This window comes from Notamacropus eugenii, chromosome 1, assembly GCF_028372415.1.
Source record: "Notamacropus eugenii isolate mMacEug1 chromosome 1, mMacEug1.pri_v2, whole genome shotgun sequence".
Classification (NCBI taxonomy): domain Eukaryota; kingdom Metazoa; phylum Chordata; class Mammalia; order Diprotodontia; family Macropodidae; genus Notamacropus; species Notamacropus eugenii.
The window spans coordinates 61,281,841-61,300,006 of NC_092872.1; the positions used below are offsets into that span (position 1 = coordinate 61,281,841).

Sequence of the window (18,166 nt, forward strand, 5' to 3'; positions counted from 1 at the left end):
TAGATCCAGAGGGCAATATAGTCACCAAAAGAATTCACTGTTCACCTCCTGAAAGGGATCCCAAACTAAAAACACCAAGAAATATCGTTGCCAAATTCCAAAACTATCAAGTAAAGGAGAAAATACTACAGGCAGCCAGAAAAAAACCATTCAAATATCGAGGAGCTATAGTCAGGATCACATAGGACCTTGCAGTTTCTACATTAGAAGACAGAAGGAACTGGAATATGATATTCCATAAGGCAAAGGAGCTGGGACTACAACCAAGAATCTATTACCCAGCAAAGTTCAGCATAACATTTCAGGCAAGGAGATGGACATTCAATGAAATAAGGGATTTCCTGACAAAAAGGCCAGAACTCAATAGAAAATTCAATCTTCAAACACAGGTCTCAAGAGAGGCATAAAAAGGTAAACAGGGGAAAAGAAAAACTTGTTACTCAATTTGGGCAAACTGTTTACCTCCGTATAAGGGAAGATGATACTTGTTAATCTTGAGAATTGTATATCTATTATGAAATATAAAAGAGATATACATAGATAGAGGGAACGGTATAAAATTAGTGATGTGATAACAAAAATGTGATTTAAATATGCGAAGGGACTGTAACAGGAGATGTGAAAAGGAGGAAGAAGAAAATGGTAAATTACATCACAGGAAGACATACAAAATTATATTATAGTAGAGGGAAAGAGGGGAGGGAGATAAGCATTGTTTGAGAGGTACTCTCATCTGATTTGGTTCAAGGAGAAACAATAAACTTAATTAAGAATATAAATCTAACTAGCTCTATAGGCAGTAGGAGGGGAAGGGGGAAGAAGGGAGGGGAAGCTAAAAGGGAGGGAAGAAGTAGTAAAGTTAAAAGGGAGTTAAAGGGACTATATCCCCAAGGGATCATAAAAATGGGAAAGGGTCCCACATGTACAAAAAATATTTCTAGCAGCACTCTTTGTGGTGACCAAAAACTAGAAATCAAGGGGATGCCCATCAATTAGGGGATGGCTACATAAATTGTGGCATATGAATGTAATGGAATACTATTGTGCTATACGAAACGATGAACAGGAAGACTTCAGAGAGGCCTGGAAAGACTTATATGATCTGATGCTGAGGGAAAGGAGCAGAATCAGGAGAACTTTGTGCACAGCAACAACCACAGTGTGTATGGAATTTTTCTGGTAGACTTAGAACTTCATTACGATGCAAGGACTTAAAAAATTCCCAATGGTCTTTTAAGGCTAAATGCTTTCCACACCCAGGGAAAGAACTATGGAATTCAATCGCAGAATGTGGCAGATAATTTTCTTTTGTATTACGTTTTGGTTTCTGATTTCTCCCATTCATTTTAATCCTTTTATGCAACATGACTAAGGTGAAAATGTATTTAATAAGAATGTATGTGTAGAACCTATATAAAATTGTATGCCATTTCGGGGAGGGAGGGGGGAGGTAGGGAGGAAGGAACAGGAAGGACGGGGAAGGAGGGGAAAAAAATCTATGTTACATGGAAGTGATTGCAGAACACTGAAAATAAGTAAAATAATAAAAAAAGAAAAGAAAAAAAGAGGGACAGCAGAGTTTCAGCTCAGTTATTCATTTGGACTGATTAAGGTGCTATTTCACTAGCCCCAGTTCCCTTCCCCAATTTGTATAAGATCAACCTTAGCCATACAATGAATGCTATACATGTAAAATGCAAACATTATTCAGTTAAAACAACTATGTTTTAGGTCTACTACTCCTGAATATAGGCAATATCTCTAAAATGAGAACTTGTGGGGTAGAGCCAAGATGGTGGAGTAGAGAAATGCACATATTCTAGCTCTTCCCCCATAGTCCATAAAATATCTGTAAAAAATGACTCTCAACAAATTATAGAACAGCAGAAGCCACAGAACAACAAAATGAGAGAGATTTCTGGCCAAAGGTAACCTGGAAGGCCAATAGCAAAGGTCTATTCCATGGAACACTGAGCAGAGCGGAGTCCAGTCTTGGCCATGCAGCACCAGGAGAAACAGGACCAGAACAGGCCTCTGGGCAGAATCTCCAGCAGGGAGGGTCTCAGATCCCTCAACCCACAAGCGCCAAAGAAAGCTTCAAAGGTCAGTGAGAGGGCTTTCCCAACTGGGAGAGAGAGGAGCAGGGTCCCCCCCAGCACTGGCCCCAGGTGGTGGCGGTGATAGCGGTGGCAGTGACAGCAGTGGTGGTGCAGCTGCAGTGGCCATTTGTGAAGCACTCCACCTAAAGCCCCTGGGGCAATTGAGCAGCTGATCTGAACCTCAGCCCTGAGTGGCAGCCCAGCCCCTGCCTAAAGCCCCTGGGGGAATTGACGAGCTGATATGAATCTCAGCCATGAGCACAGTCCTGGGGTGAGCAGGAGCACTATGACCCTCTTCTTGACAAAGGATTCAGAAGTCAAGTAACAGGCTGGGAAAATGCCCAAAAAAGGGAAGAAAAATAAGACCATAGAAGGTTACTTTCTCGGTGAACAGGTGTCTCCTTCCATCCTTTCAGAGGAGGAAGAACAATGCATATTATCAGAAGAAGTCAAGGCTTCTGCATCCGGTACCTCTAAAATGAATATGCAATGGGCTCAGGCCATGGAAAAGCTTGAAAAGCAAGTCAACAGCTTGCTAAAGGAGACCCAAAAAATGCTGAAGAAAATAATAACTTTCAAAATAGGCTAACTCTACTGGAAATAGAGGTCCAAAAGCTCACTGAACAAAATAGTTCTTTAAAAATGAGAGTAGAGCTGAGGAAAGGTAATGACTTTGTGTTAAACCAAGAAATTATAACCAAAAGAATGAAAAAATAGAAGATAATGTGAAATATCTCACTGGAAAAATAACTGACCTGGAAAATAGATCCAGGAGAGACAATTTAAAAATTATGGCACTACCTGAAAGCCATGCTCAAAAAAAGAGCCTAGACATCATCTTTCATGAAATTATCAAGGAAAACTGCCCTGATATTCTAGAACCAGAGGGCAAAATAAATATTGAAAGAATCCACTGATTACCTCCTGAAAGAGACCCGAAAGAGAAACTACTAGGAATATTATGGCCAAATTTCAGAGTTCCCAGGTCAAGGAAAAAATACTGCAAGCAGCTAGAAAGAAACAATTCGAGTATTATGGAAATACAATCAGGATAACATAAGACCTGGCAGCTTCTACATTAAGGGATTGTAGGGCTTGGAACAGGATATTCCAGAAGTCAAAGAAACTGGGATTAAAACCAAGAATCACCTACCCAGCAAAACTGAGTATAATACTTCAAGGGAAAAAATTGTCATTCAGTGATATAGAGGACTTTCAAGCATTCTTGATGAAAAGACCAGAACTGAATAGAAAATTTGACTTTCAAACACAAGAATCAAGAGAAGCATGAAAAGGTAAACAAGGAAGAGCAATCATAAGGGACTTACTAAAGCTGAACTGTTTACATTCCTACATGGAAAGATAATATTTGCAACTCTTGAGACTTTTCTCAGTATTTGGGTAAATGGAAGGATTATACACATACACATACACACACACACACACATACAGAGCACAGGTTGAGTTGAATCAGAAGGGATGATATCTATAAAAAAATAAAATTAAGGGGTGAGAGAGGAATATATTTGGAGGAGAAAGGGAGAAATGGAATGGGGCAGACTATCACTCATAAAAGAGATAAGAAAAATCTTTTTCAATGGAGAAGAAAAGTGAAGTCTACTCTCTTCACATATGGCTTAAGGAGGGAATAACATGCTCGTTCAATTTGGTATGAAAATCTATCTTACAGGGGAGAAGGCAACAAGTGGCGTGAGGGGGATGACGGAAGGGAGGGCAGATGGGAGAAGGGAGTAACTAGAAGTAAAAACTTTTGGGAAGGGACAAGGTCAAATGAGAGAATAGAATAAAAGGGGGACAGGGTAGGATGGAGGGAAATATAGCTAGTCTTACACAACATTACTATTATGGAAGTCTTCTGCAAAATGACTTTAATTGCTTGCCTTCTCAGTGGGGATTGGTGGGGAGGGAGGAAGGGAGAGAGGTTGGAATTTAAAGTATTAGAAATGAATGTTGAGAATTGTTATTGCACATAACTGAGAAATAAGAAATACAGGTAATGGGGTATAGAAATCTATCTTGCCCTACAAGAAAAGAGAGAAGATAGGGATAAGGGGAGGGTGGGATGTGATAGAAGGGTGTGATAGACACATTGAAGGAAAGGGTAATCAGAATGCAAGGTGTTATGGAGTGGGGGAGGGGAGAGATGGGGAGAAAAATGGAACTCAAAATTTTGTGAAAATGAATGTCATAATCTAAAAATAAATAAATAAAAAAATAAAATGAGATCTCTCTGAAAGGAAAAAAAATATAGGCATATATTGAATCTAGGCAGCACTTAGGTTTGTTTTATATAAGCCAGGTTTAGGGAAAAGGTATACTTTATATTTATACCAAATACAGTATTTTATTTGGAATGGTAAGGAAGGGATATGGAATTAGAAATTAGAAAAGTATTTTTATCTTAAAAAAGTATAAAGCATTCAATGTATTTACCATCAGCACTTTATCCATGTAGAATTCTCTGCCAGGACTTCCATCATTGTACTTGGTATCGATGGCAAAGCATAAGAATAATACATCCACAACCATTTCATAAATGGACAGGAAGCAGTGAGCAACCAGGAAAGCAAAAAGGCAAACAATGACCAACGGCAGTACCCATACTGTGTAATCCTGCTGGTAGTTTAGCAGCATAATCCCTGCTAAGGCTGTGCAGCAGACTATCAGGATCTAAACGTAAGAGAACAAAGACTGTATTTAATATTGCATGGCAAACATTTTCAATTTTTCTTTCTTTGTGCTTATTACTCCAGCAATCATTTGTAGCCACTGCTCATCAGAATGCCATTTCACCTCAAACTAGGAAGTGATATCTATCATATCTTACTTCTTCCCTCATAGACACTGTGCAATTATCCTAACAAGAGGACACAAACACAAGTAAACAAACATAACTTTCATAATATAAAATGTTGATTTGAGACCTGGAAAAAAGAAATCTTAATTTAAATGAATTTTATTAACCCTTTCAGTAGCTAAGTATCACCAATCAAATCAAATGTTAATTTGTAATAATTTAGTCTAAGTCAGGCTATCCATATGCCTGTGTTACATATGAAAAATGATTTGCTAAGAAAATTCATAGTAAAATTTGCCTAAAAACTTTTTTAAAAATTACATTACTTTAAAATTATTCTGTAATTATGACTTCTCATTAACTGCCAATTCAAAAACCTACCATAGCACCCACTACTCATGGAAAAAACTCCAAATTACTTAGATTGATATTTAAACTCGCAAATCTTGGTTTTCCAAAACTGGTCACCACCTACTTTCAAACCTCATCTCTCTGGTCTAGTTACTTTCCCCTCGAAACACTGCATAATCTTTCCTTTTCACCTTTGTTCACTACATTGTTGAAACCCAGTCTTCACTCCTTTTTTCCTACCCCCAATCTATCCACTGCTCAAAGCCCAAATCAAGTGCTGCCTCTATCGTGAAGTTTTCCAGATCACTCTAGCCCACAACCATCTCTTCTATAGCAGTATCAGCACTTCTATGTATCTAGCATTGAAATATCATCTTAAAGTTAATTATTTAACTTTTCGCAGTACATCTTAATTCCACAGGTGACTGCTTTTTGAGGGTAGAGACTACTGCATATTGCAGTGCCTAGACTAGTACAGTAATGTGCACAAACTAGGAGCTGAATCATTATCAGTCCAGAGTAATGATGGCTCTCATTAAGACACACATCCAATCCTCTCTAAGTCACAAGACACGTAGCAAGTTCTGGGCTATGGTATATGGGCCAGAAACACACAAACAAAAATGCAACTGGATCCACTGCTTTAGCTCTGTGTGGATATCGAAGGATCTCAGGTAAATGATCCAAAAGGGGCTTTGATTTCTTTTTCTTTGCACACAATAGCTAGCATTTATACAGCTCTGTAAGGCTTGCAAGGTGCTTTACAACTACCATCTCACTTTATCCTCACCCCAGGGGGGAGATGCCATTATTATCCCACTTTACAGATGAGGAAATTTAGGCAGAAATGCTTAACAGCTTGCGCAGGAGCACATAGTATTTGAGGCCACATTTGAATTCAAGTCTTCATCACTTCAGGTCTACCTATTGCACCATCTAGCCTGAATTATTAGGTGCACAACAGCAGAAGGGCATAATTTTTTAAAAAGCAAAGTCAATTTTTATTATAATATTCTGAGATATAAATAGGATAAAAGCAGAGTTCACCTGGCAGAGCTGACCTAGATATCGAATAGCTCTTCCAGCTCTAAAATTCTATGCATTTAACTAACAGCTGTTTTGTATCCAGCAATGTTCTTTTTAAGCTTGTCACCATTATATTTATTTCCAACGATATGAGAAACATCTTTTCAGGGAAAACATTTTATGAGATGTATCAAACAGTTCCTGGGAACTCCAGAGAGCCCTGTAGTTCACCCCTTCCCTTTATGCCATGATCTAATTATGCACTCACCTCATAGTCTATTGATTTATTTATTTGCTGAAGCTTAAACCCATTATCTTATGATTTAATACAAACTGACAATAAAAGGGCAAGGCAACTGGCAAACTATAAGCCTGAATACGAAATCCTGGCATACAGATCACTCTTAACCCCATCTAAGTTAGTTCTTTAGGGTAATGACTTCCTTAATATGTAAACATATGCCAGGACCTAGTCAGGTTAGTAGCAAGCAGGATTAGCTACATCTTTTCAACGACATTTTATGTGTTTAATTTTTATTCTAACTTTACAGGTAACAATTTCTTAAGTATTATTCTACTTCCAATCATATACAACCTACATACATTACACTTCAGTTTTTTTATACCAAATGACTGTTCTTATCCAAAATGTGTTTTAAAAACATAGTGGAATAATATGGTTTCTAATATACTTGAGTACTTCAAAAGGTATGTGCTGTTACTTTTGTTTGTACTGTCATCCCTGACGCAGACCGCTCCTCACTCCATGTTTAAGTAGACAGTTTCAGGGAGACAGAATGGAATAGAGGGGAGAGTAGTGGATATGAAGCCAGAAAGACTGGACTTTAAGTCCTGTCCCTATATTTACTAGATACAATTAACTTAATCTCTGCAAGCCTCAATTTCCTCACTTCTAAATATGGAGATAATAACGCCTGTGGTATCGAGTTTGCAAGGCTACTGTGAGGATCAAAATAAATAGCTCTAAAAACCTTCAAGTACCATACAAATGTCAGTTATTTCATGAACTGTTACAGTCAATTTTTTTTTTATCATCTCATCATGATTAATCTTCTCACGATGAAGATTCAAGTGAAGGCTGAATCATGTCCCCTAAATATAAAGTGAAACGAAGATATAAACAAAACAATGGCAGGTTTTAGTCCTGTCTTGCAACAGTGACATTACACAAAGCCTACTCCGGGTGTGTCCAGATAACTTTTAAATGTGAGAGAAAACATGCAGAAGTCATTCCTAGAAAAATTTCTCTAAAATACAAGCCAGGCACACACGTTTAAAAGATGTAAGCTCTTTCTGACGTACGCTGGCCTTACCTTGCCAAGGAAAAGCATAAAATCTCCCACCGTGTTGATGGTGGCCACTCTCAAAGCGTTCTCCACTAGAATTACAAAGGCGTCCTTTGCTGAGGTGCAGAAGTTGGTACTGTTGATAGCTGTGGCTGTGTATGCATTCTGAAAAAAAGCAAATACAATATTTTCATCAACAACTTTTTCTCTTTGTGTTTAGGAAAATGATGTTTTAAAAAATTTATTCACAATTACCCAAAAGACTGAAATAAAAATAAAAGGAAATAGGTGATTCTAAAAGATATATAGCAATGTCATATTTATTTGACATTGAAAGGATTGTTATATGTATTTTTCTCATTACCTGACACAACGCACAAGAATTGAAAAATTTAAATATTTTAACTATTTTGCTGGCAAACTTTACATTTCATAAAATAATTCTTTTAGGAAAAGCCCAAGAGAATATTTCAGAAGACATTTTTTTCTGCAACATTAAGGAGAACATGAAAAAAAGGTTAGTCTAGCCACAAGGACTGCCATATGGATATAAAATTTGCTAAAATAAATGGAGGAAGATTTGAAGCAAGAGATAATGAAGTTAGAGCTCTTAAGAAAAACTCAGAGAATAAACAGCATAACAGAAACACTAAACAATGTTCCCCAAGCAAACAAAACTCACACGCTCAATGATACAAGAAATACAACGAACAGTCAAAAGACCAAAAATATAGAACATGTGAGGGATCAACTATTAGAAACAATTGACTTGGAAAACAGGGTGAGAAAAACAATCTAAGACTCATCAGATTCCCTAAAAATCTGGTTACTAACAAATATTCAATTACAATACATCATTTTTTCAAAAAAAGCTACCATAGCCATTAGAACCAGGAGACAAATGAAAATAGAACATGGATTGTCAACTGGACTTATTATCAACAATGACTTATCCTGAAAAGCTAAGAATAATCTTGAGTTGAACTTCTAATGGAACAGTGAGCTTAGAAGCATTTCTGATTCAAAGACCATAGGAAGGAAAGAAGTATTTTTTACATACATACTATGTATAAGTCACTCTATTAAGCACTTTAGAAATATTATCTCATCCAATCCTCATAATAACCCTGGGAATTAGGTACTATTATTATCTCCATTTTATAATTGAGGAAACAGAGGCAAAGGATAAGTGACTTGCCCAGGGTCACAAAGCTAATAAGTGTCTGAAGGTGAGTCTGAATTTAGGTTTTCCTGACTCTAGGCCCTACTTGCCTAGGCGGCTGAGTAAGAACTTTTAAAATACAAACATAAGAATTAAGAGAAAGATAAATTTATTTGAACAACTGGAAGAAGCTGTATGATAATGTAGTGCTAACATTTTAACCGTGCAAGAAACAAATGTTCCTTCGGCAATTTAAGGTCTTCAAGGGTTATTGAGAGAATTAAATAAGAAAAGCAGAGGGCCTGGCAATAGATTGGCTTTATTTTGAGAATTTTAAGACTAGAAAAAGAAGGGAGAGGAAGAGGAATACACTAATGTATAAAGGAGGAAGAAGAGAGTACTAGTAGCTATTTCTTTTAACTGAGGTGGGTGAAAAGAAGAGTAATCTAAACATTACCTGAACTGGACTCTAAAGGGAAGGTTGCACACACACACACACACACACACACACACACACACACGACCTGGTATAGAAATATGTCAAACTTAATAGAGAAACAAGGATGAATAGTCACAAAGAAAACAAATTTCCTATTCCTGAAGGGTGATTAAGTGGGAAAAAAGAAAATATCTAGAAACCAAGCTATGTCTATCAACTGGGAAATGGCTAGACAAATTGTGACATATGAATACACTGTGATATTATTATTCTGTAAGATGTGACAAAACAATTTCTGAGAATCCCAGGCAAGACGAACTGATGCAGAATGACGCAAGTGAAACTAGGAGAACAACATATACAAGAAAAATTACACCGTAAATCAGACAACTCTGAAAGACTTTGGAATTCTGATCAATGCTATGACCTGTCATACTCCTGGAGAACATATGATGAAGCATACTACCCATTTCCTAAAAGCAAAGTTATGAGCTCGCAGTGAAGAAAGAGACTTTTTTTTTTTTTGGCAGAGCTTTCACAAAAGGCCTCAGTTTTGTTTGTTTGTTTTTTTTTTTAATGAAACAAGACAAAGTCCTCGGCTGAGAAGACTTGGGAGATTTGAACATGATGGAAAAAGCCTGGAAAAGCCACCAGGGTGGTCAACAGGGTCAGATGCAGCAGAGCAGCCAAGAAGGATGAAAAAAGATAATCAGATATTATTTTCTATACTATCTTGTTTAATGTTTAGAGTATGAAAATCAATTATGATGTCAAAGGACTTCTCTTCTACCCTCCTAATCTCGATAACCCTCTCTTAAAAATTTATATACCATCAATCAAAAGAACTCTTTTGATCTTTGGCTTTACTTGGTTCCTAGGAGTGAAAACAAAGTAAATTATAGATGTAAGACTTACTGGAACAAAAATAAACTTTTAGTTAAATACAATTTTTGTTTACCCAAAACTTATAATAACCTAACATGTAAGATAAAGCATACAGTCTTAAATAACAGAGAGTAATTGCAAATTCAGATAGAAAGATCTTTTTTTGAATTTTTTGCTGACATGGTTCAATAGATTAGGTAGTGAAGGTCTCTGATGAGAATAAATGTGTCCTCTTCAACATTTCGAGTCCCCACAGAGCCTGTGGCCCAGCAGAAGAGGGCCCCAAAACCCTGAATTTACCTCTCTCCTTCTAGGGAAAAAGTATGAACTAAAAAACTTATGATGTACCTCAATTCATGCTGTTCTTTTCATGTCTGGGAGATGATGCTATTTCTTATAAGACAAGGGGTGGTTGGTGCAAAAGAGCTCTGAGCCAAGGTCAGGAAGCTGAAAGGTTTCACTGGTTCTCTGGAGACATTTTGTTCTTAAGGGCCTCAATAGTTTCGTTTTGTTATTGTATCCTCAATACAACCAAAGTACCTGGCACATAGTAGGCATGTGATAAATGTTCACTGAATGATCAATGGATGGATTCATATTTCTTTGAAATGATATGGATTTAAACATTATCAGGGATGGCCAGAGTCCTAAGCAGGAATGAGACCTACAACTTCCCAGATGAGAAAACTCTGCCAACACCTTATCTGTGATGTAAGAGTTCTGGAGAGAGGCCTAGAATAAGGACAGAGCGTGTCCAGAGTGACATAGCCAGTGTATGTCAGAGGCAGAACTTCAAACCACATGCTTCCTGGTTCTGAGGCCGAGTCCTTAGCCACTTCACCTGTGGTGTCAAACTCAAGGTAAAATGGGGTCCCTACATGGTATATAAGGATCCCGATAGACTACAGATTAGAAAACTATCTATTAAAACGACCAATGTCCTACTGTATTTTACTGATTTTGTTTAATATTTCCCAATTATATTCTGATCTACTTTGGCTGCTCTTGGGACATCACTGCTACCTCTAGCCATATTCGTATGCTGTGGCTGATGCCACCTCTGAACTCAGGATGTCCTGATGTGAGGCCCAGTGCTCTATTACAGCACCACAAGCTGCCCCTCTCTAGGGTTCTCTTCTTCTTCCACTTCATATTTCTCACAACTGTCTTGAGGTCAGTAAGTCTAGTCTTCTAATTCCAGAAAGTTCTGTGATGATCACCATTACTTATCATTGTCTTAAACATTTCAGACAGACAATCTTCTATGTTCTGCTCTAAAAACCTCTAGGAAGAAGACTGCCCTCCTGACAATAAGCACTCATAGTTTAGTTAAGCCCCTCCTCTTGTTTGCAGTAAATAATAGGGAGGGAGCTCTTCTTCTACCCATATTTTAACTCTTTTTCTATGCTATATTATTGAATTAGACCATTTTTTGTGTCACATAATCCTATTTCATCCAGTCTTCTTTCACTCATGCAACTTCCCAACTCAAACTTTTCTTTGCACTCTCCTGACGTGCCAGCTGTGAGGGAGGCATCATGGTGGGCTGGGAAGAACAGAGGACTGAGAACCCAAGGACTAAGAGTTCATGTCCCAGTGCTGCTACTTATTGCCCACATGGTCTTGGATAAGTAATTTCACTCCTCAGGATCTTACTTTCCTCCTCTATAACAGGAATGGGTTGAACTAAGTGATCTCTGAGGTTTCTCTCCAATCAAAATACTATAATCCTATGAACTCCAAAGCAGATTTAGAACTAAACTATAAGCCTATACAGAATTTAGGTGAATGATTATCTTATAGGTGAAATATGCTACACACTCCAAAGCAATTTGTAAATGTCAAGTAACTTACCTTAAAAATATTTGTTAATACCGCCCTCCCCCCCCCTTTTATAGTAAGTTCTAAAACTCTGAGATGTTCAGCTTTGAGTACAGACTTGTGTCACTTTCGTTTATCACTGTCCACAAGGGCAATATTGTTTCCCTTTCTTTCCTCAATGTACAACTTTGTACTTGTCCATCCTAAACATCACTCTCATTAATTTGACCTCATCAAGGTCTTTTTAAATCTATCTTTTTCTATAACGTGTAACTTAGTTATCTCACTTCATTTGGTGTCTCCAGAGAACTTAAATTTTTTGGCATATTACTCAAATCACCAATAAAGATTTCTTATAGCATTGAGTATAGGGATGAGGATAAGCTGCAGAGTGGGGGCATTAGGGTGTTTTTTTTCACTTAGCAGAAACACAGATTGTTGGAACCAGAAGGGATTTTAGAGGTCATTTCATCCAGTTCCTTAAATTTTACGGATGAGGAAACTGAGGCTGAAAGTGAAAGGATATGCCAAAGGTCACAGAACTATTAAGTGACAGATGAGATAATAAAATTAAAATCTAGCATCTCTTCTCCACTTCCTTTTAAAATTACAATGACCCTTTAAGAATGGCCTTGGCATCACTGATGCACCCACATATTGTTATGCTCCACTACAGCAAATTTCCATTTTCTAGCTTGGTGATGATTTCATACACACATGTAGGTAAATATGAATCAAAATTGCAAAGAGGAATGTTTCCCTGGTGTGAAAAATCGAGTTGAATCTCTCTTTTGAACAGGGATGAAAAAAAAGTAAGTTCTGTAGACATAAAGGAAAAAACTCAAGCAACCAAGAAGTACCATTGTTTTAAGTTGAAATACTTGGAGCCAGGGAAGGCCTAAAATCAGAAACCATATGCTTAATATACTGATTTGCACCCAGTAGGTGCTTAAAAAAATATTTGTTAGTTTGGACTTAATTGAGCTGTAGCTCAGTTAGACATGTTTCTTTATGCTTACGGAATTCATGAAAACATTCAGTTAAAAAATATTTATAAGAAGTCTGACATTGTATCTTTGGAGTCAAATAACCTGGGTATGAATCCTTGTTATGACACTTAAAACTGTTTGACTGGGCAAATCAGTCCAAATCTGTAAGATGTGGAGAATAATAATTGTAATATCTATCTCAAAGAATTATTTTTAGTAAACATTCTATAAATATAATTATTATTAATTTGAGAAATATTTGCTAAGTACCTACTACTTTAGTGGATGACAATTCTATGTTTAGGTAGGAAAAGATACAACAAATATTCTTGTCTACAGGTTAAACTGAATCACCCTAAAGAGCCATAAAGATTCACCGCTACCTACATAAGAAGGTGGTGTTTAAATTAAATTTAAAAAAAAGAATGCTATTTCCAATGAAGGAGGGAAAAAGTAAATAAGGGGGGTTGTGCATTATTTTTGTTGAAGAGGAAGAAAGGAAAAACAATGGTTTATGAATAGGTTGGTCCTTCTAGGCAAATCTCTAAATGGATATGGAATGGTTTCAGAATCTTCTGAAAAAAAATCAATAGCACTCTAAGTCATTAATTCAAACACTGCAGACTAGGAGAAAAAAAGGAATGTGTGAAGGAGTTCATGTGAGATGGTGTTAGTAGTTTTGAATGGCTCCCAGTAAAAGTAGACTTTTACCACTTAATTCTTCAATTCTTTAAAACAAATCTTATGGCAGAGAAAAAGGATGTTGAATAGCACCGGCAAAAATATCTCATTCAAGATAGGGAGAAAAGGGAAAGAGATTTTAGAGTGAAAAGAGGAAATACAGTGAAGAGATGAGACACTGTTGAAAACAGAAGGCAGGAGAGAGTATTCCAGTCTGTCTGTTCAGAAATGAGAAATCAAAATTAAAGCTCTTCAGAGAACGAGGATGCCAGTTCTCAAACACCATTTGCCATTTCCACCCACTTCAAAAACTACAGAAACAATTTATCTTTGATTTTTTTTTTCCAAGACAAGACTTGCAGAGCTCAAGGTGGGGGAAATGTACAGGTACAGAAAGTCAGTATAAAAAAGAAAGTCATTTAATTTTTGAACAGTGGCGTATGATCGCATGGACGCAGTGGGTGTAGTCAAACTTTTCCTGGTAAAATGGTGAGCTCAAACAACATTCTAAGGGATGAGGCTTCCGCTAGCTTTAAAAAAAAACCACCTATATCATTAGAAGAAATAAATATGACTAGAAGGTGTAGTCTTGGAAAACCAAGAGCTGTTGGGTTCATGGAGCAGTTAAGTATGTGGAATTCGGAACAATGAAGACAGTTGCATTAAATGAATATTCTTCTTAAATCCTGAGAGGAACATACTGTAATTCAGAGAAACAGGAGAAAATCATATCATGAAGATGGCCATTGTCACAGATGATCAAATGTGACACCTCAAAAACAGAGAATAAAAATTCAAGTTTTCTTTTTGAGGAGGGGAAATATTTTCTCCACTTAAAACGAGACTTTCTTCCCCCTCTTGAAGATGGTATTTTGGCTAAACTCTAAAACATTTAAAAAGTACACCTCAAAAACAAGCTTTATTTTCTACAAATCATTTCACACAAATATAACAAAACTCTAGAGTTGTAGGTGGCAAATTATTAAGCAGTACTTAATTACTGGACATGTTTGTTTCACTTATGAGGACATGATTACATTCATTTCTAAATGACTTTCCTGAAAGTTGGACCCTAATAATTTTTAATTCATGCATTATGAATGGAGAATAATACAATAATAAACCTCAGGAGGAACAAAATATACATTAACTTTAGCATGAAGATTTGACTGAAATATACAGGCTTGTTAACAAATATAATGCAATAAAGAAAAAAACCCTTTCAATGAATTAAAACTAATTATTTTGTCTCAGAGGAGGAAAAATGATGTCTCTTTTCAGTGAAAGTTGATGTGTATACATATTATTACCTGATTTAAATAATTTAGGCACTTTTCAAGACACCAGAGGCAACAGATGCAAGATTTCAGCATACATCGAGCACAGGCATTTTCCTGGAAAGGAGAAAAAAAGGAATTATAATTAAAAAACTGAAAAACCAAACTCAAACATAAGGAGCTTTAAGGGGGAAAAATTTGCAAGCTCCACTTTATGTTTAATCTTTACTATTACTGCCAATTCAATTTACTCCCTACCTCTGCCAAATTAATCTTCTACTGCGACCTGTCGTGTGTCCCCTCCCCCCAAAACAAATGAGAACATTTAATATAACAGCTGCATCTGACGATGTATGTGACATTCTGTCCCATCAGTCCTTCGCCTCTCTGCTATGATGCTCTGCTCTGTGTTTTGCAGAACTTCAATGGTCTTTCAAGTGCTCATAAACTCAGTTCCCTTTTAGGAACCTTTTCATGGATCCGGTCATTGCGCACACTCTTCTCTTGATTCTCTATATTTTAGATGTGTCAGATCATGCAAAGTTTTACACTTTTTTGAATTTGCCATATTCATGATTTACTTTTTTAATTTTTAATTTTATTTTTTAAATTACATGTTCAAAACAGTTGTTAACTTTCAGTTTTTACAACTGTCTGTACCAAATTCCCTCCCTCTCCCTTCTGTTCTCTTTCATTGAGGTGAGCAATTGATATAAATTACACAAGTGCAGTCATGCAAAACATGTTTCCATATTAGTCATCTTGTGAAAGAAAACAAAGACAAAAAAACCTCAAGGAAAATAAAGTTTTAAAAAAGTGTGCTTCAGTCTACACTCATCATTCCATTAGTTCTTTCTCTGGAGGTGGATAGCACTTTTCATCATAGGTCCTTCAGGACTGTCTTGGATCTTTGTACTGCTGAATATAGTTAAGTCATTTACAATTAATCATCATACAATATTGCTGCTACTCTGTACACTCCTCTCTTAGTTCTGCAAACTTCCTTTTGCATCACTTCATGTAAGTCTTCCCAGGTTTTTCTGAAAGCATCCTGTGATCATTTCTTATATCACAATGGTATTCCATCACAAGCATATACCACAATCTTTTCAACCATCTCCCAAATGATAGACATCCCTTCAATTTCCAATTTTTGGCTACCACAAAACAGCTGCTATAAATATTTTTGTACAAATAGGTCCTTGCCCTTTCGAAGAAATCTCTTTCCTGGGCTAAAGGGTATGCACATAGCATAGTTCCAAAGTGCTCTCCGGAATGACTGAATCAGTTCACAACTCCACCAACAATGCATTAATATAGCAATTTTCCCACATCCCCTCCAGCATTTGTCATTTTCCTTTTCTGTCACATTAGCCAATCTGATAGGTGTGAGGTGGTATCTCAGAATTGCTTTAATTTGCATTTCTCTAATCCATAGTGATTTAGAGCATTTTTTCATATGACTATAGAGAGCTTTGATTTCTTCATCTGAAAACTTCCTGTTCATATACTTTGACTATTCCTCAAGTGCTATGGTTACGGCATAGCTTACCGAGAGGAGCAAGTCTTATGCCTGGCCAGCAGGCTGCTCGTCCTCCTGTGGAGCTTGCGAGTAAGAGAACGAGGCAGGAGAGCGGGTCAGTAAGCAACTCCGATTTATTCAAGCAAGCACTCTGATTATATAGTCTCTGCCAGCTACCCCAGTGAACCATGGTAACACACCTAAACAAACCCGAAACTATAGAAATGAACACAAGCTGGAACTATAGTGACAACAACAAACCAGGGGTGGGGCCGTCCCTTCCAGCGCCATCTTGTTCACCCTTCCCTGCTCCGGACTCAGTTTACCTGATGTCCGTCAGTGTGGCGTCCCAGATGGTGTGGTGGTCAGCGCCCCTTACACTCAAGGGGAATGATTTGTATCCTTATTAATTTGATTCTGTTCTCTATAGATTTGAGAAACGAGACCTTTATCAGAGATAAAATTTTCAGCTTTCCTTCTAATCTTGGCTGTGCTAGTTTTGTTCGTGCAAAACCTTTTTAATTTCAGGTGATCAAAATGATCCATTTTACATGCTATAATGCTCTTTAACTCTGGTTTGGTCATAAATTGTTACCTTATCCATACATCTGACAAGTAAACTACTCCATGCTCCCCTAATTTGCTTATGGGATCACCCTTTATGTCTAAACCATGTACTGATTTTGACCTTATGTTGCTACACACTGTGAGATAGTGGTCTATACCTAGTTTCTGCTGAACTGTTTTCCAGTATTCCTAGGAGTTTTCCCCCATAGTTTGGATCTCTCAGTTTATTAAACACTGGATTACTATTGTCATTTATTAGCATGTATTGTGTACTTAGTCTATTCCACTGATACACCACTCTATTTCTTAGCAAGTACCAGATTGTTTTGATGATCACCACTTTGTTGGTTGAGAACTGGTATGGCTAAGTCACTTTCCTTCTATATCCATCATTTATTAACAGAAAGCATCATTATGAACCCCTGCTGAGTGAAGTGCCTGTTTCTCCAATCGATGGACATCTTTGTTTCTAATTCTTTAATATTATGGTACTGCTATGACTAGTGAACTCTATGTTGGATCTCTGTTTCTGTCTTTGAGTCTTTTGGGGTAACTGTTCAATAGAGGAATCACTGGGTCAAATGTATGAACATTTTACTCATTGTTCTTGCATAATTCTAAGTGCTTTCCAGGAGGGCTGGATTTTTTCATAGCTCTACTAACAGTGTGTTCTTATGCCTTTCTTCTCACTGACCCTAACATCTTTTTCAATTTGCATGGTGGGTGTAAGGTGCGACCTGAGTTATTTTAACGTGTACTTTTCTTCTTAGTGATTAAGAGCATGTTTTCCTGTGGCTGTTCAAAGTTTATAATTCTTCTTAAAACTGATTATTCATATATGGCTATGGTTATTCATATATAACTATCTAGCTATTGGGGAACAGGCTTTTAAAAATATATCATTCTTTATTTCTTTACCTTTTAAATCTTATTTTATTGCTATATTTTGCTTTTATATAACTTCCCCTCTCCCTCTCATGCCTTGCAAGAAAGATTAAAAACCAAAGAGGATAAAAGCAATTTAACAAAATTAATCAGCATATTGACCATGATAGCATACGAAACACTCCACACCTACAACCCTAAGTCTTTGATAAGGGAAAGGAAGTCCATTTTCTCAGATCTTTTCCTGGGCCAAGTGTAGTTCAGCATCATTTTTGTTGTTCTTCCTATTTGCATTATGATGGTCACTCTGTATATTGTTCTCCTGATTCTGTATATG

At 36.9% G+C, this 18,166-nt stretch overlaps 1 protein-coding gene across 3 annotated transcripts in view; it reads right to left on the reverse strand.

The window, feature by feature from the left end:
• The window catches only part of SLC44A1 (solute carrier family 44 member 1), a 215,318-nt gene that overhangs the window by 13,162 nt on the left and 183,990 nt on the right, over positions 1 to 18,166 (reverse strand). For all 3 annotated transcript variants that reach the window (XM_072604140.1, XM_072604143.1, XM_072604133.1), the window contains 3 exons: positions 14,889 to 14,972; positions 7,629 to 7,766; positions 4,554 to 4,790 (listed from right to left, as the gene is read on the reverse strand). In XM_072604140.1, coding sequence (XP_072460241.1) covers positions 4,554 to 4,790; positions 7,629 to 7,766; positions 14,889 to 14,972 — 459 coding nt within the window. The remainder of the gene's footprint in view (positions 1 to 4,553; positions 4,791 to 7,628; positions 7,767 to 14,888; positions 14,973 to 18,166) is intronic.